We start from the raw sequence: 26361 nt of genomic DNA on the forward strand, positions 1-26361 counted from the left end.
GTCTGTTGTCATTTAGGTCCCTAAGTTCCAAATGCTCAAGTAACTACATCCAAAGTCCAGTTCCTTACTGAACTTTGATGAAGTTTCAACTGGAAAAGATAATATAAATTTCCTGTCCTAAAAGAGGCTACCACCACATGCAATTAAAGCAGGGGGGGAAGGAGGCACTGCTGTACTCTGCATCTGATCAGGAAGACTGCTATTCCTTGATTTTATAGACATATATTACAGGATGATGTAATCTCCACTTCAAGTGCTGGCAAAACACACTTAATCACAGCTTTAAGGATTCTTTAAGGAGTTCTTGCTAGGTTTCAGAGCTCTCCAGAAACTTAACTAGGGTGATTTCTTAACAGGTTGAAGTAATCTATAAGGTTTTTTTGCCCTTCAGAAGCACCTTGTCCCTGCCTGAAGCAGCTCAAGGATCCCAAGTTTGATCTCTGTTTTGAACTGCTTTGCACCACAATTCCATCAGCCGCAAAAGCAAGTCAGCTTTAAGTGATGCTTCAACAGTGATGCCAGTACCCACAGTGCAAGCCCAGTGCCTCTCTCCCGGGAGACAGGCATGATCATAGCCATAGGATCACGACTCCCAGCTGCTTCCCTGTTCCCAGCCATGCTGGTACCAGAGGGATGACTTTCACTGACTTTGTCAGAACAAACAGAAGGAGAGGGTTGCTCTGCACAAGCAGCAGCAGTGCCACGGCCAAATCCTGCCAAGGACAAGATGCTGAGCTTGCTCTCTTTCTGGGTGAGGTCCCAAAACACCTCTCGGTCTGTTTCTTTCATTAGGACAGCTTAGTGATGATGATCCCTCTGTGCACAAAGCCAACACCTCCCGTCTCTACTTCCTGGAAAGGTTGCATTTCTCAGCTGCACCTCTATTTGCAGTGACTGCACTGATGGAAGGCTCCTCAAGACACTTAGGAAAGAAGAAAGCTCATCTACAAACTGTTACCCAAATCCTTTGACTTCTGAGGCTAGAAAGGATTTAGGGTGGAAGCCGTGAATCAGGGCCTGAAGTTGCATCAGACAGGGCACTCTCAGCACTGCATATGTACTTTGGCTCACCAAAGGTGTACAGAGGGATGCCAGAAATAGCTTGGAGGTCTCACTTTACTTTTTTTTTCCCCATAAAGGTTTTCCTTTAGTTCAGTTTTTTCATCTGTCTCTCACATCTACTTGCTGAAGTAACTTTTTTTTTTTTTTTTAATTCTATTTCCCAATACCAATTCCTGGGAACCTCAAAGGGTGAGGCACTCCACAGCTTTCAAAATAATGACATTTCTCTTGGCATACTGATTACCAATACTGCCGCTGCACGCCACGTGCAAAAACAGGTTTCTGAGAATGTGAAGACTCTTAAATAAAACACTATGGCTCAGCAGACTTATATTTTCTAGCCACAGTTGAAAAAAAATTTTTGGCATTTATTCCCCTCCTGTTTCTCTCTTCTCCACACCGAAATGTCAACATTAGAATTTACAACCTCCACAAAGCATGTTTCCAAGTGTTTTGCTGCTCTCTTAAATGAGCTTTTCAACCATACACTGGCCATAGCCTAAATATACCCTGATACCTTTACAAAAGGATAGGGAAGAAACCTTCTTTCTCTCATGTCTACATAAATAGTTTTCCTTAAAACTAGCCAACAGCTTGAACAAGAAATGATGGCACATAAAATCATGTAAATAAGTGAAGCTCATATCAATTAAGTTTAGGAGCAGAGAGAGGAAAAGAGTGCGTGTTGTGTGTATGTGGATTTGTGCACAGGCAATATTACAGAAAACACTTTCATTGCAGAAGTGAAGTGTAGTAACCTGGTACCCAGAGGGATCAGAAGCAAGGCCACCTGGGCAAACACTCTGCCCTCCCTGCACATTTACCTTATGCTGTAGCCTCACACTTCAAATCATGTGCCATTTTTTCCATCCCAGATAATTCAACGCTTAGCAGAGGCGGCACGAACTGAATAAAATGTTATTCAACATTTGACCCTCATCACTGTTTCCTGGCTTGTGTCTTCCACACTGTGCAGGGTTCCAGCACTTCTCTGAACACAGAACTATTCAGTTACCACACAGCCCTCAGTGAGATGCCTGTCATAAGGATCCCGACTGCTTGCAAGCTCTAATGACTGTAACCATGGAACTCCTCGGCGAAACAAAGGAATGGTACTACTTCTTATTTAGACGTGGAAGTGACCACAGAGATGCTCAGAAGTGTCCTTTCATTTCAGTGACTAATTTAGGATTTTTAGAGGCTGACATTTCAGAGGTAACCTCATCCAGTAATGCTTCCTAGTACCTCTATCCTGCCTTGCCAAGGAGGGAAGGATCAGTGATGCCTTTGCCTGGTGATGAGATGGTATTCCCTCTCAGGAGCTGACTCTGCCCATGCCCTTGCATGATCACCTCAGTTCTTGACCTCTCTGGCATCTTCCTGCCCTGCTACCACAGCACACGGAGGAGCTGGGGAACAGCAGACTGCACTTGCACTCCAGGCTCTGCCTTGGCTGCTAGTTTATTAATGGATGAAATTCAAAATGCTAATCCCAATCCACAAAGCCACCAGTGCACTGGGGTCAATTAGCTCTGCAGCTGCCTTGACCTGGACGCCCCACGGTGACAAGCTTGGAAAACATTTGCCTGCCCCTGCCACAGATTTCCTGGGAGCAGTAGAATAAACTCCTTTGCCTTCAGACTTGACTTCAGCTGAACTGGATTGCCTTCAGAGAGCCCTGGAAGGGCTGGCTCATCTCCAAACCTACTGAAATCAGGAGTCCCATTTATTTTTCCCACGAATTTTGAATCATGCCCCAACACGGCTCTTCATTTTCCCTTTGCCATAAAGTCAAATTTCTTACCAAGACATTTTAGGTCGGAGTTCAGTTAGGATGGAGCAGGCTGTGCTGCTCCTGAGTTGGCAGGAAACAACAGTCCCTAGACATTACCATGATGGACATGTCGACATGGAGAAACGTATGGTACCAATTAAGACAGTATCAACAATTATGCAGAACACAGTTGAGTGGATTAATTTGTTGCCTGGAGTAAAGGCTGCCAGTACGAAGCTGGCTGTCAAGAGACATGCTTTCATCTTGCCTGGTGCCAAATATTATGAAGCCCATGTATACTAAGGATGATCACTGGGTTTCTTTTTCCACCAGCAATCTTGAAGCAGGGAGGGCACAACCAATTAATGTCTCTGCACACTGCCTTCTTTCTTCTTTGTGAAAAAAAAAAGAAAAAGAAAAAATCAAACCAAAGCCACACTTGAAAAAAATCCCCAAATGACCATTATTCCCAAAAGACTAAAATAAGAACTGCAAAGTAACTGGGAAAGGATAGTTCTTTTCTTGCTCAAAAAGGTTTTCTTTTGCTGAGAGGCTGATGCGACAACTCATTTGTCAAACACACTTTTTCCCAGTTCTCTAAGCAGAGAGATGAAAAATGGTTAAATCATCTGTGTGATTTTTTTTTCAATTTGCTATTTTTACGCTGACCAGGAGGATACTTACACACTCTTCATCTCTTTCTTCCCACCTGTTTTATGCCAAGGAAGATGCAAGATTACCTCTAGCAAGTTGTGACTAAGTTCTCCTGCCTTGCCAAACACCATAAGAACAAGCAGCTGATTTTCTCTAAAAACCTTATGTTTGCAACACACTATGTAGGTCTATGGCTGTCAGAGTATTAAACAGCAAAGAAAAAACTAGGACTTGTAAATAATCACTTGCTGCATTAATAAGCAGCAGCATTTGAATTCCTGATAAAGCTTTGTACCAGCTGTGCTTTGTCCCAAAATCCCATTAAAAAAAAAAAATCTGCTTATGCTTGTTCCTACAATATGAAGAATATTGAACTACTCCTGGTAAACTCTGCAGTTGCCTCCAGTGCATCTGGTCCCACATGAGGCTTTCATTTCTCCATATTTAGCCTTGTTAAACTACAGCATGCCTACCTGAGACATAAATTACCTTGAGGCTTGGAGTAATGCCATTGTAAGAAAACTATTCATAACACTGCACTCCTTTATTTAATGCAGGCAAAAGTCCTCTGCCCACTTACAACACAGTACACGCTGACGACAGTTGTTGATGGAGAAATCCAATTTTAATGCAACGTTCCCGGTAAGCACATTGTTCTCTGAGCAGCAGAGCCATGAAATCTGTTCTTTTTCTGAAGGTTTATATCCTGCACACCTTAGTCCCTGAGACATTTATAGCGTATTTGCAGTCTGGCAATATTCCCATCACAAAACCTTCCAGATCCTTCCTATTATCTTTATTTATACTACTACTCCTTGCGTAAAGAAGCTGGAAGCTGCGGGGTTCCAGAAACTACCTCCTTCTCAGACCAGGCATGAGATTGCCTTTCCTTAGGGACTGCATTCCTATTGGCCTCTCCAGCTCTGATGCTGATTTTCAGGAAAAAATATTCTTCAGGCCTTTCCTCCTTGGCCAAACTTGATCAAAATCACTCAACACTTACCGAAGCTTTTTAGGGTAAAGAATGAGTGGCCAGTACAAGAGATCAGACTATCATCCATACCTGCTTTGTGCATGTGCAATTCCTGTCTGGGCTCTTCCCTGCCAAGTGGCAGTGCAAAGGGGCCTCCAGCAAACTGCTCACTAGGTGCTGTGTGTGAAGTCTGAGGGTCTTTCTGTCTAATTAGCAATTATTTGCTGATATTGCACAGGTAACACAGGGCACTTAACAGAATATTGAGCCTCCAGAGAGGCACTTCATGCTTTCCACCAGCATCTCATCTTCTGCACTAAGGAATGGGAAGAAATCTTCACAGCTACTTTCAACACCTCCACTGAACTCTAGTGTATTTCTGGGTGCTTTGACCCATTTTTCTAATTCAGGGCTCATTTTTCTTCATTTCAAGAGCCGCGTGTCCAGGGTTGTTTTCTCCGCTGTGCTCGGGGATTTGCATAGAGGCAAATTTCAAGAGGCACTTCCTGAAAAGTTATTTCTGCAGCCAGTAATCCTCTGTCTGCTTCCAGGCACACCATCTTCCTTGGAAATACCAGCCCCGATGAGTCGACATCCCCCTTCCATGGAAGGAGAGAGGCAGTTCCCAAAGCACAGGGGTGGCGAGCTCCCCCTTGGATGGCTTCTCCCTGGATAGATGCTCTGCTTAGGACACAGCAGCTTTTCATGTCCACAGAGTTCCCCCAAAGCACACAGATGCCTCCTGCCCTCCAGCACTGCTCCCAAGGTCCAGCTCTGCCCCATGGCTCTGTCTTATCTGCTGTTTCCAGATGCTCCTGACACAGCCTAAAGGGCAGAGAAGACCAGCAGTAATGCCAGGGAGAGCTGAGGAAGGTCAAAACAGGACTGGGGGGGGGGGGGGGGAATGTATTCCCTCTCCTTTTTCCTCCTGCTGGCAACTGCAATAATAACATTTCCTCCAAAACATCTTTTCACTACCACCTTTTTTCCTTTTCTACCTTTTTTTTTTACTATGTCTGAGCTTTCCCAATGTGAAATGTTTTCAGAAATGTCAAGATAGACAAACATCCACAAAACAATAAAAAATATGAGATAGGAAAAGTAACAGCTAGACTTTGTTGAGCCTTTTAGACTAAGTAGTACAAGAAAAGGAGGAAAAAACCAGCCAACTTAAAATTCTGAAATATCTACATATTACCTTCCTTAAAAAATAACTCTTAAGTTTTTCTTTGAAAAAATACTTCTGAATACATGGAGATGGGCATCTTCTGAAAGATAAGTCAGGTTTCCATGAAGCCTCATTTTTCAGTAGGAAATATTTCACTGGGGAGGAAAAAAAGCCAGCTCATTATAATGAAAGTTTAGTCATCACCATCACATGATCAGTGATTAAGAGCAGCATGATGCCAGGTAGACTGCTTCCTCACCAAGTTAGGGTAGAGGGGAGCTTCAGGAGGCCTTGGATAACTGGAAAAGATACAGGACAGTGCATATTGTAACAGCCAAGACAGTTATTCTCCAGTACTGCTGAAACAGTCATGAGCTTCTCACCCTCCCACAAGGAAGAAGAGGGTAGCGCCCACATGAAGCCCACATGGAGTCTATGCCTTTTGCATCACTGGGAATAAGAGACAGCAAAATAATCTGATCCAGCCCGCTTTCAAAGAAATGACTCAGCCATTCAAATGCACTAAAATATTCAACATTGTTTATGTACTGAAGTACTTGAAAATAAAGTTTTCTTCAGGAGGATTAGAAAGCGTGAGCTCAAAAACAAAGTCAATCCTTCTACGAAGCTCCTCATTGGCACCTCCTGAGACATTTAATCCCGGTCTGTGCTGAGAATTTCCTTCAGATGGGAGGTCACTGGACAGGCCTCTCTCGGTTGCTATGTTCAAGGTGGTGTGACAGAGGGTTGGAACAGAAGGCTGGGAAGGTCTGCTGGTTCGAATGCATCTCCTCTACTAGCAGTGAGACCAAGGGGATTTCCTCTCGACAGCCAAACTGCCTTTTCTCCCCCAGAGACAAAGTACAAAGCTACACTGCATCTGCAGCTGCCCACATCCAGAGGGAAATCGCCTCTCCATACCCAAGTCTTCCCGAGCAGCACACAGCAGTGAGCCCAGGCTGGGTCCTGAGTATGGCTCTCCCTACATCCCCCCCCTCAGGGAGCACTCACATCCTCAGACTGCACTTCACAAGCCAAAATCTGCAAATACATGGCGCTCTCTAGTGTTTTTGCTCTGCTCGGGAGAAACACATCCCAAGGCACTGACATCATCCCAGAGAGCATGGCACAAACATCCAGGCAGAGGGATGCCCAAGGCCTGCTGTTCATTCGGACCAATTTGCCAGTGTATCTGTTGGACTAAACCTTCTGGGGGATGCCGTTCCAGCTGTCTGGCTGTGGGACCCACCAGCAGTGCAACACCTCCAGGGCAGTCCTTTAAACAAAACCAGGTTTTAAGCCACATTCCTGATGGACAGAACTATTTCAGGGAAGTTTCAGATCCAGGACTAAGTCCCTGCAGAATGTAAGTGTGATCCTGTCAGCTCCCAAATTGGCCATCAGCAATGGGTTGTGGGTTTCGGATGCAAGCTCAGAGGAGAAATCCATAGGGAGGAGCTGTCCCAGAGATGGCTCAAGAGAGGGCTGTGGCTACAGCACAAGTGGGACCAGGGTGGGCACAGGGCAGGCTGAAGGCTCCTCTGGGACCTGCAGGTACCACTTCCCATGTAGAACAGCTTAACTCCAAACAGCACAGACAGGAGCAGCCTCCATAGAAATACTAGTCCTTCCCATCATTGCTTCGCTGGGAGAGGAGATGAGGACAGACCACATTTCTAGCTGATGAAGGCAAGCATAATCCAAAAATGCAATTGCTTTGATTTGCTCCTAAATGGCTTGCTGGTCCATTTATTACAGATTCTCTACTCTGATACCATGCCTCTCTTTCTCCTGTGCTTCTCTGAGGCTGACAATTGATGACAGAAATACAGCACATCCCACAGACTCAGAGCCTCAGGTCCAACTGTGTTTGCCAAGTGACAAGATCGATGTGGCAATCTGCTGCAAAACATATGAGATTCCATCTTCTCTCCCTCTTTTTCTCTCTCTCCCTGTTAATACGCATTTCAAATTAAATCAGCATCTCAAGGAGGAGGCTCCCCTAGAGCCTAGGAGAACATATTTTCTTGGAGCTCACAACACTGGCTGGTGATGGGGAAATACTTCAGCACCGTGTAATTGATTTGATGTATTCCATGTTTCAGCAGGATAAACACCACCCCCTGGACTCCTGGCATTCCAGCTTCTCCAGCCTAAGCTCCTTGTTACGGTGTGTTGGGAGTCCATCAAAGACACTGAGTAGTTTTGACACAGAGATAAATGCTCTTATCTTCAGCTTCCAACGTTGCTGCTTTTGAAAAAGCACTCCTGACAGTTTTCACTGTTCAAGCTGCTCTTCAGCGAGGGACAGGAAATAGGGGGAAACCTCTTTAACCCACCTTATTTCAGTACTGGGAGAATAAGCCGGGCTTGTCATCAAACCAGATGACTTTCACTGGGACAAACCACCACAATTCACAGGGAATAAATTAAGGCCCAATCCAGGCAACACATTTAAGCATCTGAATAAAACACACACCTTAAGCTTATTTGTTGCTTTACGGGCTTCGCATGTCCCAGATAGACATGCACGTCCAGAACCTCGAATACTACTGCAATACACCAGCAAAACTATGCATTCAAACTGTACTGTGCTGCCAAGTAACTTTCTTACTTTACAGCAGGCAAATGCTAAAACATAAATTTTAAAGTATCTTTAGGAGACTGGTGAAAGAACCAGAAGAAAACTTGGTTCTTCAGGTCCATCACCTCTTGCTGTAAAACACTGTCCCTCAGCTCAGCCTGTAATCCCAGAATATGAAAGTGAAAATCCTGCTTTGTGCTTTCTTTTTCCTTTTTCTGGGAGGCTGACTACAGACCATGAAGCTGATCATTAAGCCATGATTCAGCTGGAGCCCAGGAAAAGCCCCACTGATTTGAATGGATTTAGGATTTCGCTCTCTGCTTCTCTATACAGGGATTAAATAAATATTCTCCTGCTAGAAAAGTGCCACACATGTCTGCCTGACTTCAATGGGATCTTTAAAGTAAAGATACAGAAAAGTTGCAGTAATTTCCAGTGGTGTGACAAAGGGTAAGTTTTAGGGCCAAAACAGTATTTCAGGCTCTGTAAATCCAGTTCATCTGTCTTTAATACATGGAATGGATTTTGACAGGAAAAATGAAAAAGATATAAAAAAAGAAAAAACCCAGGACAATAAATTGCCAGAAGAAATAACAAAAAATGCCTGAAGTATATCAGGAGAGAGATGTCTAGAGAAACAGCAGGTCTCTGATGGACCCAGCAAGCAGAGGAAGTAATCAAATAGGGAGGTTGTAACCAAGCCAAACAATGTCTTTGCAATCAGTATTCACACTGGAGTGTGACTGGGGTTAGAAAAAGGCAGGAAAAAAATAGCTATTATGGAGGTTGCTGTCTATGCTGAGATATTACACAATATGCAGGAATAAAATAGTTGGACCAGCACTTGGAAAAAAAAATCAAGAAACACTGTGGAATTGAATCAGTTAGACTGACAGCAGCTTTCTAAATGCACTAACCAACAAAGTAACTGAACTCCTGACAAGAACACTGAATTCATCTTCAAACAGCTATTACTGCAGAGGGACCCAAATTATATCCACCCTTTAGAAGGCAAAGATCATTGTGGGATGAGCCTTACAGTTCTAAAATGCCCAATTGAGAAAAGTCATGTAGTTTGAAATGAAAACCCCTCAGGCCAAATGCAGCTGCAATTTTTTTTTAATCAGTGAAGTTACTCTGAATTTTTAGTGGAAGAATTCAGTTTTGATACTGGCCAGAGCACTCTGTAAAAGTCTTTGAACTCTGGCAATAAAATATTCTGGCAATGAAATATTCAGCTGCACAAATCAACAAGCCTACATCTATATCCAATTCCTAGAGTGGTAAGAGTGGAGAGTTGCAGGGCTGTATAAAACAAACAATATTCTTGAATAATTTCTGCTAAAATTATCAGACAGGAGATAAACTCTGTTTTATTGGACTGAGTTGAAGAGCCACCTAGACACTGTTTACACTTATATTTCAGGATGAGGTTGTCAACTCATCCCCTCTTTACCACACAGAATGCTAATCACAAAACAATCCTGTGTGTGGAAGTCAGTATTCTTCTTGTCCTGCACACTAACCACTAAACTATATCACTACAACAAGAGTGAACACCCTTTGGATCCACTGAGTATACACTGACTATTAGTGTCTGAAGTGATGAAGAACAGACAGAAATGGTAACCAAAACTGGTGACCAAAGGCTCATTCCAGCTCCAGCTGTATAAATTACAATCTCTTACTGAGGAAGCTCAGCAATATACTCAAAAAACAAACTGAGAATCATGTTGCAGATAACAGTTGAAAGAAACTAGCCAAATACCTGGCTCCCACCAACCAAACTTCTCTTGTTCTCAGCATGATCAGAAATTTACCTTAGAATGAACAGTTGCTCCTACTTTGGCTTTATGACAGGTACATGATAAGGCAGCTCCTGAAAGATACCTGGAAAAAAAGACAAGACACAGATATCTTACAGATGTTATATATGTATCAATCTTGAGTTTTAGAGATATCCTAATATGTCAGAAACTCTCAACTCTACATACTATTTGAGAAACTGTATTTCTATCAATTTAATAGCTGCAGAGACATTTCAGAAGGTGGAGGCGCCCTGAAAAGCCAGCTCCTTTTAATGCATCTCTACTTGGGAGCTCCAAAGCATTTGGATCACTTGCCAATATTTGCCTGTGCAATGAAGTATTGCAGTTTCCAGAAACCAGTGCATGAAATTAATCAGACCAAATATCAGCCAACACTTACAAATCAAATAGTACTTAAATTTGATGAAAGTTCTGACTGCAAATTCAGGTGTAGTTAAAAAGGATTTTTAAATTACAATTTCTCTGAAGTGTCCAAGACCAGAAAGACACTTGCACGTAGGTAAAAAGGAACAAGGGTGGGGGACAAAACCCAAGTAAAGAAATCTGATGAAAAATGCTACTTCAACTGAAGTCTACATCGTGACATTTTATTAATGTCAAAGTGAGACAAGTTGAGGCTCAAAGGGAGCAGGCTGAAGCCTTTGCTGCCACGCAGACTCTTGTGATCATTATCCTTTCTGCAGTATTCCTACATGAAAAGTATTTCTCAGCCTAGACTCAGCAAAGCTCTTAAGCACGTGCTGGACCCAGTTAAATCAAGACTGGACAAGAAACAAGCTCTCATTCCATCAGGTGTTATAAAGTTCACTGCAGAAGTGCCTGGTGAAGTTACACGGCTTGTTTCATGTGAAAGGTTAAAGCCCTTACTAACCCAAAAGAACCCAAACCATATCTTTATTCCACTGCAGCTGAGTGCCCAGTGCTGTCAGGACCCTGACTGCACACAGGACTGAAAATAGGGCTACACTAGTTGTCTACTCTTAGAGAAAACAATCCAGCCCCAAGATTTTTACCCATCGTACTGAATACTGTAGCTGATGAGCTTTTTCTCCCAAGCAATGTGGCTTTCTGAAGCTCAGTTTCACTTGGCACTTTCCTTCTCTCTGCTTTGAAAGCCACACAGAAAAAAAAGTGCTCCAAGATATTTACCAGTAGAAGTTCACTGTTGCATAGTAAAGGAATACTGAGATCGGAACGGAAATAACAGAAGGACAGGGGTTTTTTTCGATTGACTCCACCTTTGCCAGACTGAGATTTTGGGACATAATGGCTGGAATAAAGTGCTGTCAGTCCAGGCTCTGAGGCCAGCATACTCTCTCCCAGAGGTGCAGAACACACCCCTGGGCACAAGGCAGTTTTTAGGCAGCTTTTTGTACCTCTAACCTATGGCTGCCAGATCCCAGGCTCCGATGCCCGTGCAAGCCAGGGAAATCCGTCAGATCTTCTACATGATATCTGCTGCCAACAGATGCCCCTGCAAGCAAGGGTCAGCAGGATTCAGGAATAACTCAACACATCACCTTCTGCCAGGACAGACTGACAAGAAGGGACCCTCTAGCAAATTTTTTCAGCGGCTCTCAAATTAGGATTCCTTGAGGCAAAGCTGAATGTCACATGGGAAGTGCCAACAGCTTTAAGACTAACTTGCAAACTCAAGCAGCTAACCCAGATGTGACGTTAAAGGCCCTCCACGTCTGACAAGTGAAACCTTATTATAAACAGTCCTCTTTATGAGGACTGCTTGAATCCACCTCCAGGGTTCCTTGGTCTCACAGCTTTGTAGAAAAAAAACCATCTCCTTTATACTATAAAAAGCTCAGAAATCCTCCTTCAGCACTGAAGCAAATACTGACTTACATTCATGCTGTCTCAAATAAGTGTTTGCCTTCTTATAAACAAATTCACCTGCAGTGACTATAAAGCAGTAACAAGTCTCCTAGGGAATGTTATATATGCACGTGATACATGTCAGTGTGTGTTTTAGCAAAGTGATGTAGATTTTGGTGATTAGAGGACAATAAAATGAAGAGAAATAACTCCTCATCTAATTCTCCAAAGGAAAAGACCACTAGGAAAAATATGTGGATAGACTCCAGCCTTATAGGAATTTCTTTTCATTCTGCATTTGGCATCAAGTGCTTTCTGATTTCTTTACTCAGGCATATTTTCCCTCAGGGAAAATACATTACAGTTAGAACACTGCCCATGATTTCATAATACGTATTTATGAAGTTAATCATACTTGCGTCTCTCAAGGCATCTGTTGCTCTGGTTTGGTAAATTCCCAATTATCCCTGCAGGACAGCAATATCAATCCTGAGCCCTAGTACAGTGGGTTGCCATGCTTCATATTCAGAGAAAGAATATGTTCTTCAGGCATGATCAACAAGGGCTGTCTGGTACCACAGTGGGCAATTTGCAGCGTACAGCAGAACTCCTCTTGTGTATTCATCTCCTAATTTTTTTCCCATCTCTGCCTGTTAGATTTCCTGTCAAGGAAAGCAGGGGAGACTTTCTGTGATAAATATCTAGCATAAACAGACATGGACCACTTCAGTTGGATTTGTTTTACTTACAGAAGAGCACATAAGGGAACATAGAATACAGAATAAAAGGGAGCTGCTGGAGAAAACAGCAGTTAAGTAGCTGCATGTGCATGGTGGGCAGGATAAGAAGTAAAGGAATAACTGAAAAAACTGGCTTAGGCTAGATATTAGGCCTGCATTTCAAAATGACACAGCAGAGCACCAGGAGAGGTTTTCCCCAAGGCAGGCTGAATGGAGGACTTTAGGGAAGTCACAGATGAGGCAGGTAACATAAGACTAGACCTAGTGGATATTCCTGAATTTTTAAAACCAAAACCAACTAGATTAATAGAAATCATCTAGTCACTTACAAGTTGGACTTGATGATCCATGTGGGTCTCTTCCAACTCAGAATATTCTGTGAAAATGTAGAAATTGGTCCACCTTCTGTTTTAATTACTTCTTACTGACTATTACGGCAAAGTACATAATTTGTCACACCGTAACACAAAGCTGCAGCACCTCAGCACAGGTCTTCCCTCTCCACTAAACTGCTGCAACTCAGTAATGCTACAGAGGCAAAATTGTGACCCAAGCTGAGCTAATTCAAATTAAAGAAGGAAGAAAGCACAGTGCAGCAGCACCTTCACAGCAGAATCCAGTTTTTCCCACAGGTACATCTGTTTGTCCTTCAAACATGTAAAAACACAATCCATGTTTGCCTCTTGCTGTCAGTGCTGCAGTTCAGAAACAACGCTTTGCCTGCACAGCGAACTCAGGACATTTCTAATTAGAGCTGCTGCACCAGCACTGTGTGTTTTAAAATACCGTTGTAATAAATCCTGCGGCTGCAAATTCAATATTTCATAAGGGCAGGTGTGACCTCATAGACAGAGTCTGAGGGGAAAATTGGCTCTTAATTGAGTCCTGTAATAAAGCATTTCAGGGAGAGAGAGGACAAGCAAGCAAGCTGGATTTGATCCTTCAATCTGGTCTCCTCCGCCATGAATGAAAACAATGCAGCAAGCAGGACAGGAATTCCTTGATTTTCAGAACATCATTATAGTAAGAATCCCCTTGGACTTTCTCCAGTCTTAAGCACCACTTTATAGATTCTGGTTACACAAGAAACCCTATCTTCAAATGGCAAATAGAAATTTTACATTTCAAAGACAGCAGACTGGGGAGTTCAAAATGATCATTCATACTACAACAGTAACTAGAGCTGAGACTAAGGTACAATGGCATGAGCAAGCAACATGTACCCACAAATAAGAAGGCCCTGCCTTAAACAACTGAAAACATAATCAAAAAAGAATTAAGCACTCTTTGGAACTTCAGGGAGTCACTACACACTTTCTTCTTACTACTTGACGAGAACTTGAGCGAAGTTTGCTTTGTCTGGAAACATGGCAAAACGGATTATGGAATAAAAATAAATACAGAGCCAAATCCACATCCCAACAGAGAGATATTGTGGGTTGCAGTGGTGTTGCACTAACATCCCCAAAAGCATAATTCATGATGTCAGAAGCTAAAGGTCCTGAACCAGAAGTCTGCTGCTATGCCTTAATCTTAGGCAGTGAGACTTGTGGGATTTTCAGTCATTCTCACAATTCTCTGCTCTCACAGGGATGAAATGTTGGCCTGGACGTGAAGAACAGACAAAGGAAACACGGTGATGCTGACCCAAGAACACACCTTTACATTCATATTTACCTTTACATTCAGCAAAGCTTCAAAGCAGAGGGAGAGGTTGTTCTTACTTAGAAATCCAAATTTAGACACCCAAATGCATATCAAGAATCCAAATATCCTACCTCAATTTAGGGCGCTGCTGCCACTCCCATTTAAGTTCCACAGAAGTTGTCACACACTCACACTTTTGAAATTAGGCACTTACGTAACTGTCCAAACAGGAATTTAAAAACTAAAAATAAAAACTTTAATCCTGAGATCAGTTTCTTCAATAAATAACAGTCCTCTCTGCCTTGTGGCTTTTTTTCCTAAAGGGTCAAATTCCTAATGTTTTCCTCCATCACTCACTCAGGGTTTGGGCTTGAGCTAATTGCAAAGGCTACACAAAACAGCTCTTACAGGGACCTGTCATCAGTATGTAATAGCAAAATAAATCCTGCCTTTGCCTGGGTTTATGATCCCGCTGATACGTCACCTTAGAGATGAATTTTGAAATACTGTGCCATCTCTGGATTCTGCAATAAAAAGAGAAAGCACTGGAACTGCCAGACCCCACATCTCAGGAAGCCTTTTGCAAGGGTTATGCAGACTGCAGGTAAAGCATCTGGTGTAATATCCAGGGAACACAAACAGCCCTATCATCTGGAGGAGTTCAGATCCACAAAACAACTTCTGGGAGATCTTAGATCTCTGTCAAGTGTCAAGTTTTCAAACGTCTGTGCACCTTGATTTAGCAGAACAACTAGACTCCGTCAGTAATGAGTAGAGAACGACAGACACATTCAGCAGGAACATTACTCCTTCCCATGAAAAGCCTTCTGGGGGAAAACATCATAGAGGTGAAGCCTCTCTAATTAGTTTGGATTGTACTTTGGATATTTAGACAGCCAAAATTACTGTGTGAAAGATCAGCTTGCAAAGATGAGACCAAGGCTGAAGCCACCAGATCCTCTGCCATAAGGATTCTCCCACACACACCTCCTGTGAGGTCTGGAAAGTGACTCCAGAACCAAAGCAGGATCCTCAGTGCCTATTTCTGCACACAAAGAACAGTGCAGCCATTCCAGCCCCACACCACACAAAACACTGTTTGCTGAGAACTTCTGAGAGCCCCCACCATGGTACCACTGCACACCTACCAAAAGAGACAGTCTTAAGTCTGAGTAAGTCTCAGGTCCTGCCAGGACTTGCAGGTGTGACAAGGTCCTTAAACAAATGAAAAACATCACTTTGCTGACAAAACCAAAAACAAAGGTACCCGGCCTGTTTACAGTGTTAAACCATTACATTCACTGGCTATTACAAAGTCATCTTTTGAAAGGTGGGGCCTCTTTGCACTATCCAGGCCCTTCAAGGGCCCATCAAGGATCTTTACAGAAGTGAGAATCTGGCTCAAAATCTGTCCATTTTCAGCAACCTTCTCATGTACCACAAAAATCTTGAATACTTTGGCAACACAGACAGTAAAACTTAATGACCATGTGAGCGTTGAGACTTTCCCAACATGCTTGACAAAACTACAAATCAACAAAATAAAACAAGCTAGGGAGTGGCTCTAACTAAAGGCCAACTACAGCAAGAAGAAATTCAATCCACATGAGCAAATAACAGCCCTTTCTTCCCCCCACCCCCATCTTTATGCTTAAGACTTGAATAGCCAAGATATATTTAATGCATGGAATCACTGCAGTGATATGTACTTGATGATAATAAGTCTCACCAGCAACAATAACTGTTTACCAGACCCAAATAGCCCATAGGTGTGAAATGAACATCTGGGACTTGTACACAACTGACACGGAGAAGAGACAGCCCTGGGATATCACAAGCCATAAGCACAGCTGTGAAATTACTCTGCAGACACTGACACAGCTAATAACTTGATCCTTTCAATCACACGTATTGAAAGAGTCTTGGTGGCATTTATAATTCGTTAAAACTCCCAATCTGTCACTTCATTCTGAGGACATGAGGAGTAAGAAAGCCTGTACTGTGCTTGCCTGCACACAGCTCGGCTCAGCAGCACTTTTCACATGTTTTACAGCATTTCTGTTAAAACAGCAGGCAGGTAGAAGGGAACAAGCAAGGAGGAGAGTGATTTCTGTCGCTCACACACGTAAGGGACAGCAGCACAGGCATGCACGGGAAAATAGCTTTTGTAAGATTCCACACCAACACATTCAGAAATACAGCAGTTGTGATTCAGGTGCAAAGGTAAACCACTGGTACCATTTAAATGAACTATGCATTTCTAAAATGCCAACTGAAAAAAACCTGCTGATATTTAATTTCGATAGATATACTGCATCTGGTGTTTATGGCTTTGTGTTGTTGCCAGAGAGCCCCAGGAGCTTTGCTTTGGGAGCCAGGCCAGTGTCTACCAACTTAGTTGGGATAACACAAAGATCCAATATTTCTCTGATTTAAAGCTCTCAGGCAGATTTTTCAGAGACTTTTGTGTTATTTATAGCTAGCATGTGTGGAGAGAAATAAAACAGTCATTTAATATGCTATGCCATTATGAGCCTATTCCTTCCAGTTTCACATTTCACTATCTTATTTTGAAGCACAGAGAATTGGAAATCTGGTTATTTCTACTTAAACATCCATATGTGGAGAGACACAAATTCAGTAATGGAATGCCTTTCCACTAAGAAAGGAAAAGACCAAATGGAGTTTCCTCACAAAAGCTGGACATGTAACACTATCTATACAGATGGTCATCATCACTGTTACAGTCACATAACAGTTAAGTGCTTTCCCCTCTCCCACTCCTTATGGCACAGATTTATATCCTTCTGTTACGGAAAGCTCTGACCTGTCAGTGGAGATGCCCCAGCATTCTGATCCTTGAAGTTTTAAGGCTTTCTTCTGCTTGAAACTGGAGTAGGTGCTCTCCAATGCTTCCTACAGAAAATCAAAAGAATTCTATTCATTAAATTGCCAAAAAAAAAAAAAAAAAAGCATGCTGCAGTCTAAAGAAAACTAAACAGAATTACTAAAAACAAAGAGTATATCTTCAAAGAATATTTTAAGTGTCTGTGCAGACAAAAATATTAAACAAAAGAATGCACAACTTTATTTTGTGGGGACATGAAGGATGCTTGGCCATCTGTTGAAAATGTACGGCTGCCAAATATCACAGAGTCACACCTTGAGCCTGGAAATTGAGTTTACATGGCAAATCCATACATTTCTTGTGGTGTCTGCATGCCATTAGCCTTTCACTTACCTACTATTCAGTTTTACACTCTGCTGACTGCTAAGCTGGATTGCTTCACAATTTTGAAATGAGCAGAGCTCGGTATTGCAAAAGCATTGACTGCTGCAGAGCTGCTGGCAGGACACCTGACTGTATGCTTGAAGGTTTTCAGAATTGAGGAACATAAGACAATCAGTGTTTGGGAGATCAGGGCCCCCAGTCAAAGCCACTGTCATCAGGAAAAGGCCAGAAAAGTGAAAATTCTTCCATCTTTCATTCTGAAAAAGTAATTAAAAGGAAAATCCTTAAAGGTTGAACTTTTACAGGCCACCAACTCACACTATGAAAAAACCTGAGACTTCCACGAATATCTGACTTAATCAAAACTCTGCCATACTTCTAATTCATATAAACCTCTTTCTTGTGTCTAAATAGTTGAGTGTATGGGATGAGCATTTCCCAATGCTCGTGGTTAACTGGGTCAGGTCCAAGGCAACAACAGTAAAACAAAATTTCAGGCAATGTCTTTGGAAATCTTGCAGATTCATCATCTTGCCACTATCTATAACAGAGACTTCTATGGTGATTTTGGCTAAACAGTTCATACACCATACAGTTGTTGAGCCAGACAGGAAAAAACTTCCAGCACCTACTAGCAACTGGCAAGATACAGACTGCATTTTCTGAAGTTCAGAAACCCATCTAAGATTAATGCTGGTTTTCATACAGTTTTATTAAAGTGATCCTTAAACTCTTCTATTATTTATTAGGTAGTTCACCAGTTACCAAGTATCCACTCACAGGTTTTTGTAATTGAAACTGCAGTATAAGTCCAGTGCCTGCACAGCTCAGAGCTTTGAGGTCCACACCTGGCCAGGACACAGCATATGACATGTATGTCTCTGACTGCAGCTTGGCATTGCTTTACCCCTCCACAAACAGGCTCATTAGCCCAGGTAGCACAGTCACCGTGCTGATCACGGGGGAAGCCTCATAGTTTAAGACAGAGCCAGGTCAAAAACAGCTGAAAAACACTCTTAACTTTTTACTTCTACTAAAATATTTGCTTGTAGAGATGTCTTGCCAGCTACCTAGGTCAAACATAAACAAGGTAGCATTGCTGAGCTGTGGTTACTGCTGTACAGACACACCTCATGTGACAAAAGCCACATCACTGTTTTTCCTTTACCTGATGTTTTGATACATTTTAAGGAGTGTTTTTCATTGGATGACTTACCTTCCTGCTTATGTCCAGGACACTGAATTACATGCCTTTTTCTGTAGGTTTCAAGACAAACTGCAAACAGCATTTCACAAGCCTCAACTTTTCTTGTTCCGTCTTAGCTGCAAAATAGGGATAACTCTCACCTGTGCTTAAAACTTTATTTTCTAGGAACAGCCACACAGCAAAACCCACTGCCCTCCCTGCCTCTAAGGGGCATAGCATCCCTTGAAATTCTGGCATATGTTTAATCCCTTCCCCCTTTCAGTCTGCTGCCATTATTTAAAAATTGTTTCATCTTAATTTCTTCTGAAGTTGGTTTTTTTTGTTGTTGTTGTGTTTTTGACTTTTTTTTTTTTAATGTAGATTCCTGCTGGCATACCCACATATGGGGAAGTTCTTTGAAAAGTATCTGTTGTCAATACCACACCATTCATCAGCTCAAAAGCCAAATGGATTTCTCAGAACTCCTGCTTGTTTAGCCATCTTTCTCTGTAATTCTCCCAGTGGGACAGAATGAAATTAAATATAAACTAGGCTTTAAATTATTTAGTCTGAGATAATTGAGTTTGGAAAGTCATACTGCAGAACGATCACCCAGGGAAGTAGCTAAACATGATTCGAGGCAGGGGTGGGGGCAGGAGGAGTGAGTCGACAAGTCTGGTCCAGTGGAAGATGTCCCTGTGCACGGCAGGGGGCTTGGAACGCTATGGTCTTTAAGGTCACTTCCAACCCGAACCACCCTATAATTCTATGTCATATTAGGTACAGAAAAATCACAAATACTACTGGTTCCCATAGTAAAAGGCACAAGCTGCTCTTTCATTCTGGTCACACAGAAAATAATATCCTGCACGCTTAAGAATGGCATCCTTTCTCCTCAGAAGGAATCAGGCCCTTGGGGGACCGAAAGGCCTGGTGAGCAGATTACCCCATTTTTAGGGCGACTGCATTTTCCAAATAAAAGAACAAGTATAAGTTGGTTTTACGTTATTAACTTCTTGTCATTCCGTACGGACGTCCTGTAAGGGACAAAAGCTGACTAGGACAGAATGACTGTGTCAATCTCACTGAAGCTTTTCGCTTCAGAGTAATACGCACGGATTTCCTTGAGGAAAAAGGTATTTTCTGGTTCAGTTACACCTGCATCTGTCATAAAACTAGTCATTCACACTCACTTCAAGTAACAACACAGAATGTTCGCCCTTATTTCACTCTCCAGCCGTCATCGAGGACCATCATTGCCCCGGATTTACCCGGATAGAAGCGGAGCAGTTCTACAAAAGCTACCTTTTCTGAAAGCCCATACCCTGCCCTCGCAGACTACGGGGACGGGGGGGGGGAACGGGGAAATTCCCTCTGACTGATCGGAAAAGACGAAAAGCAACGCCAGGACTGAGGGGAGACGCTCAGACCTGGCGGCTCCGAGCACAGGGACGCCGCTGAGGGCGGCCCCAGCACTCCGGGCTGGGCGCCCACCGCGCCCTGGGTGCGCTCCACAGCACCGTGTCCGGGGCGGAGGCACCGCTGTCCCCGCCTCAACTCTTGGAAAATTCCCGCTCCGCTCCCCGCCCCAAATCCGGGAGAGCTCCCGGGCCTGCGCTCCGCGGCCCCGCCATCATGGCGCTGCCCGAGCCCCTGAGGCGGGGGCTCGGCTCCTTCAGCCGCGCCGTGTTCACCGACACCGCCCGGCCCGGCCCGCGGTGCGCGGGGGACGGCGCAGGTACCGCACGGCCGCGGCGGGCACGGGAGAGCCCCGGGGCGGAGGAGGAGGAGGAGGAGGATGGGGCGGGAAGGCTGAGGGGCCGGTCCCGGATCGCGGGCCCGGCAGAGGCGCCGCTGGGATGGGGCTGGTTTCCCTGCCAGCTTTCTCTGGAATTGCCCGTGTCTGCCGTGACGACCGCCGGCTGTTCCTTCATCGTACTGCCACTGAAACTTTGCAGGCCAGCGCGCCCTCTTTTCATATCTCCAGAGCGAGAATACACACAATGTGTCCGCATAGGAAGGCTGTATTAATTTCGGGTGATAAATCCGTTCCAAGCTGATCAAATTAATCAGAAAGTAATTAGCTCAGTTGGTTATAGCGTGCTACTAAGGTCATGATCCCCATACAGTCCATTCACTTAAGGGCTGGACTGGGTGATCCTTGTGGGTTCCTTCCAACTCAGAATATTCTGTGATTTTCTTTGTGTGGTTACACTGCTAACATTTACTACTTTCTTCATTTCATTTATCAAACAACACTCCAGGAACAGCTTCTATCTTTAGTCATTTCTTTTCCATTTCCCATTATGAAAACTCCTTTGTGAGTGTCCAGTCCACTGAAACCCAGTTGCAAATGTGCCATTAAATTCTTGGACATTGGGATTTCAAAAATTAAGTTTACACATATATACCTTAATGAGTTTCACTAGCAACTGGCTATTGCAATACTGTCCCACTTTTCCATTAATTTTAGCAATCCCAGAAAATAAGCGTTAATTCAATTTAGGGATAGAAAAATTAAGTAGAGTTGGCTTATACTGCTAAATATTCATCCAAAACACAGTTTTAGATCTTGCACAGCAGTTCTGAATAGCAATGCTATGTCAATGAAACCTTTAACATACCTAAACATTATCATGACAATTGAAATTAGAGTTCTTGGCTTCTCTGTTTTTAACTAATGTGGCCATGAACCAATACAATTTTATCTAATACATATAGGGCAGAAGCATAGTTACTTGCAGTTATGGTCATGCTTTTTTTGAAAGATAAAACAGTGTTTTAGAATTATATCTTGGTGACCACTGAAGTAATCTTCATGTCCAAGAGATTCCTGTGTTAGGACAGCTGGGACAATTTTAGGTAGATGGTGAAACTGTTTTTGAGGTACATATAGATTTTAATTCCTTTGCAGATGTAAGAAAGTGTCGATGCTTAAAAATGGGATTATTAAATATATATATATATATGGATTGGTTGTCTTGCACCTTCTATTTAGTATAGCAGATCACTGCCTCTCACACCCTACCCATGAGGTCTGTCCCAGTTCTATTCCCAAATCCTCCCCTCTTCCCACTTCATCTGGTAGTTACCATGCCTACTTCTGCACCTGGCATAAAGACTCTGTACCAGGATGGACAGAAGTGCCAGACTGGGGTGGAACAAAGACGGGTATTAGAGTGGTTGGAAGATCTGAAAAGGGAAGGCAGTGTCAGAAGAGAGGTAGTTCTGAGGCTGGAAGGGAGGCAGTGTGGCTGTTTGGACAACATTTCAATCAAACATCACCACTGTGACAGACAGGCACAGGAGCTGAATACAAATCAGCAGATCACAGTCAATACTTTCTAAACTTGATCAGGTAGTACCAAGTGAATATGTGGCTACAGACTTCATTTGGGAAGCAAAGTGGATGCCATATCAGTTTACTAGAATACAGCAGTAAAACTCCATCCATTAAAAATTAATGATTCCCTTAGAATGCCCTTTTAAATTTTTTTTCTTAAGTCTCATCTTGTAGGTCTATTACAAAATCGTAAATATGGAATTTACTGTCTGCATCTTAACGTTTCATATTTGCTTTTCTATACATTGCATTGTCTGAATGCATTTTTTTCTTTACAGATTTTAAAGCATAAGTTTTAGTTTGACACATTTGAAATTTTTAGCTCTTAAGAACTAGGCAGATTACTGGCTTCCATCCAAATGTCTGTTTAAATAAAAGATTGCAAATGAAGAATGGGCAATGAAAACCTGCTGTCTACTAGTAAATCCTTACTCAGGGGGGTCATGTACAAAATACTGATAATCCAGTGTGTGCTCATTTAAACTTACAACCATTCTCTTGGGACCTGCAGTGAAATAACCACTGACTCTTTCTGCAGAGTCAGTATACAGCACCACTTGAGCTAAGCCTCAGAGATCATGGAGTAATCCTTAAGCTACCAGGTAATCAACAGTTGGACACTCAACTGGAATATATGACTAAGTCATAAAAATTTGGTGTCCCGTTGTGATGGTTTCAGAACCAAAAGGTGCATTAGATTCCAGGAAATGGTGTCACTCCAGATAGGGTAAGAAGATTTCCTCTGGATAATTAAAAATATTTCTCCTAACATATAATTTGACTGGAGTGTTAATGCATGAAGCTAAGATGGAGCAGTATCCTTCTGTCATGTTTATGGAAGGGAAGTATGGAACAAACCAGGAATGATAAAGTCTTCTTTCTCTCTACAGATAATGAAATAGTTTCCAGTTTGCCACTGCAGATGTCCCTCTATTTCAACGTTTATTTTTTCCCTTTTTGGTGGCTCTGCACAGTTGTCATGCTCTATCTGAAGGTGAGTGTGAAGGAAAGTGTTGGTTTGCAAATGTATATTACATGAAACACCTAATAGGAGATACAGCTCCCTGGAGTTAGAACTTATTACATTTATTTGGGAATTCCCTGCAACTGGAGGTTCAAGAGTGTTTGAGTGCCAATATAACGTTGTCAGCTTACAGTAGCATACAATATCTTCATTAAATCACAAACAGCACAGCAGAAGCTTTTACTCTCTTCTTTCCCTCTAGTATCCAGACTTGTCAGATTACTACAAGTTCATCCTGGTCACCATCATGATCCTGGCCTCTCTGATAGAGGTCATTCGACTCTACCTGGGATACATGGGCAATCTCCAGGAGAAAGTATGTTGCCAAATGTACATATTAATTTCTGCAGGAATGCTTTTTGGAGTTTAACATTAACTGGTAGACATTTTGTTGAAGAGATTTAAGATGAGGAGATGTTTATTTCTCTTAAGTTGCAGTGTGCATCTTCTATTCCCTTGGCATCGGCTTCCACTTAATTTTGTGAATTCCAGGAAGTTTTCCCTCAGAAGAGAGCCCTCTCACTCTCTAAAACTGTTTTGTCAGAAAATATAAGTATGCTTAAAAACATGGTATATGAAAACATGAAGCCACCTCACTCTGATTTTTCACATTATGTTCTGTCCTTTAAAAAATTTTAAAAACCCCAACATTTTTTCTTCACAAGATTTTGGATTTTTTCATCTCTGGCTGCCAGGTTTTTAATAGGTGATGTCTCCCTGTTATAGGTCCCTGAGCTGGCTGGGTTTTGGCTCCTGAGTCTCCTCCTGCAGTTGCCCATAATTCTCTTCTTGCTGTTTAATGAAGGTCTGAAAATCCAGCCTCTGGAGCGAGCAGTGCACATTGTCTTTGCCTTCTTCCTTGCCTTCCAAGTCATCACAGCCTTTGTCACTCTGAAAAGGATGGTGAACAAACTGGCAACTCACTTCCACCTTAAGGAATTCCACCGCCTGGAGGAACAGCCCGTGCCTAGTTTTTACAGCCTGGGTAGAGAAGAGAGAGCAGTTCCCATGGCTGGTAGGGGCCCCACTGCTGGCTGGAGATCACACCCTGGGGGCCTGAGGAGTTGACAGAGGTGGGCCTGATGCTGCTGCAGCTCTCTTTCCATTTTGTTGGGTCATTCTTTACCTTCCTACATCAAAGGTATTAAAAAATAGATCTTAAGAGCCAACATTAAACCTCAGAGACTGAAGTTCCACTCTACAGGAAAAATCAAAGCCAATTACGTGTCTGGCTTGAGTGGACTATTTTTGGACTATTTTACTGAGTGGATTTGGTGAGTTTTACATCTTACAAAGTCGTGGCATTTTTAAAAAAACAGAAGCCTTTGTTCTTAACATTTGCACAAAATTCTTTTGTTTACAATAAATATTTTATACACGTTATTTGTGTTGATACCACTTTTGTCTACCTTCTTCCAGATATGTTGCACATATTTAATAACTGGTACCTCAGTTAAGAAAAAAAACAAAAACAACCCAAAACCAAACCTACAACAAAAACTCCAAGAGATCTCAAGGCTCAGAAAGAACAATAATAAGATAGTGAACAAAGACTACAGTGTCAGAGATGGTCTTCCAAATAATTCCAGCACCTAGGAATTCCTTACTACAATACTAGAGATGTAATTTCAAAAGTATTAATTCCACAAAACTCTTAAACTCATCTTTTTTGGCCTAGCTACAGTTTTAAATATTAAGTCAGAGTGGTGCAATTTTCTCAAGCAGAGCAGTAACAAAATTATAGTCATTAGAAAAATTGGTTCATGTCACTGAAAGGCAGAGCCCATTTCTCTCAAGCCAGGGCATATGCCAAGGTTCTCTCATTCCTCTTATGTGTATTAAATTCTAGACTCTCTTTTCCAGTTTTGGTAATGGCTAAAAGTTCACTTTTTCTGTCAAGGAATGATGGAGATCAGAAGTTAAAATAAATTTTCCATCTGAATCCCCCGAGTCCTCTCAGCTGGGCAAGAGTTGTCAGTTTGGAGAGCTGGCACAAGCATCCAAACTGCTCAGAGGGTTGTAAGGAAGATGAGTCTAACATGAAAAAGGCACATTGTGCTTAAGGCTGTTGAATATTTAAGGCTTATAGAACCCCTGGTGAAAAGAAGGCGTTAGCTTTGTTTTATGCCAAAAGGGTTAATTTTCCTTTCAATTCATGAGTGAACAGTACAATTAATTATACTGAGTTTCCTTCTCCATTCTGTTATTATAAAGCATATATTACCAGAGCACATACCCCTTTGTTTGTAATCAAACTACTGTCTTGGGTTGTCTTTTGCACAGAAAAAGAGCATTTCTGTAAGAGTCACTAAGAATGTCTTTTAACAGTTAATATAAAACATTTAGAGCCCTCTAATCAGCGCCTGAAAGAGAGACAGTGAGGTTTAAGCAGAAGTTACGTCATTTCAAAAATACTTTTACAGCATTAGAAACTCCTTATCAAAACCTTCTTAGTTGATGCAAGGGGAACGTTGCACATATTTTTAATGTCAGCCACAGTTACACTACTGGAGAGTGCAGAGGTCAGCACTGAAGGAAGGTTTTTGCCACCAAGTACATGAAATACAGCATAAAGCTGAAAAAAAATCAACCGTACACCAACACTGGCAACAAGGAACTGCCCTCCAGGCTAAGGTTATGAGGTATGATTAAAAATCCTTGCTTTTAGTGATAAGGGAATCATGCACTTGGAAGATCAAATTGCCATGCAACACAACTACCAGGAGCCAAAGGCACAGGGACACATCTCTTTGGGGGATGGGGTAGAGGGGAGCACTCCAATGAAGCAATGCAGGAAATAGAATTCAGAAAAACACTGTTAGAAATAGAGTTGCCTGGAAATGCCTAAGGTAGAAACCAGCCTGTGATGTAAATCTTCAGCAACATGTTTGATAAACACAAGATCTCTGCATTCTCTCTGCCCAGGCTTCCTAACAGACCTGCTAGTCTATTTTTAATTTCACCATTACCATCAAAACTTCCAGTGGAGGAAGCCTGCAAGCACCTAAAACTCACATTCAGGTCCTACAGCTGCAGTTTTTCCATGAGTTTCCTGCTCCTCATGTACTGGGAGACAAGAAAATTACAGTAGTGCTCAGGAAAACAACAACAAATGGAGAATCGCATTGAAACTTTCCTTAAGTTTCCAAATTTCACAAAACCAGACATCAAGCAAGCAGAAAAAAATACTGGTCACTTGTAATAGTCAGATTTCAGACACCTAAATGCAAACTTCAGAAACTTTTGATAAACAATTTGGGGGCTGGGGAGAAGAGAATCAAGTGAAATACGTGAGGAGAAGGGGGGAAAACGCTACAG

The 26361-nt window shown here is 42.4% G+C and overlaps 1 protein-coding gene and 1 long non-coding RNA gene across 4 annotated transcripts in view; one reads left to right on the top strand and one right to left on the bottom strand.

Annotated features, from left to right (window-relative positions):
* Window positions 1–20192, bottom strand: part of LOC120323239 — a 55626-nt gene extending 35434 nt beyond the window's left edge. For both annotated transcript variants that reach the window (XR_005563532.1, XR_005563531.1), the window contains exons 1-6: window positions 19870–20192; window positions 18707–18813; window positions 17500–17747; window positions 17086–17174; window positions 12287–12533; window positions 10036–10105 (exon numbers count right to left, since the gene is read on the bottom strand). This is a non-coding gene — a long non-coding RNA (uncharacterized LOC120323239). The remainder of the gene's footprint in view (window positions 1–10035; window positions 10106–12286; window positions 12534–17085; window positions 17175–17499; window positions 17748–18706; window positions 18814–19869) is intronic.
* Window positions 20193–20240: 48 nt separating this feature from the next.
* On the top strand, window positions 20241–24426 carry TMEM17 (transmembrane protein 17). Of its 2 annotated transcripts, XM_027714534.2 has the most exons (4): window positions 20241–20414; window positions 22910–23013; window positions 23246–23359; window positions 23770–24426. In XM_027714534.2, the coding sequence occupies exons 1-4, from the start codon at window positions 20312–20314 to the stop codon at window positions 24109–24111; spliced, it is 663 nt and encodes a 220-aa protein (XP_027570335.2). In that variant the 5' UTR covers window positions 20241–20311; the 3' UTR covers window positions 24112–24426. The 2 variants fall into 2 exon arrangements, with proteins under 2 accessions (XP_027570335.2, XP_039237133.1); XM_039381199.1 differs by lacking the exon at window positions 23246–23359.
* Window positions 24427–26361: the final 1935 nt, after the last annotated feature.

This window comes from Pipra filicauda, unplaced genomic scaffold, assembly GCF_003945595.2.
Source record: "Pipra filicauda isolate LSUMZ 115617 unplaced genomic scaffold, ASM394559v2 scaffold109_size3271384_pilon, whole genome shotgun sequence".
Taxonomy (NCBI): Eukaryota; Metazoa; Chordata; class Aves; order Passeriformes; family Pipridae; genus Pipra; species Pipra filicauda.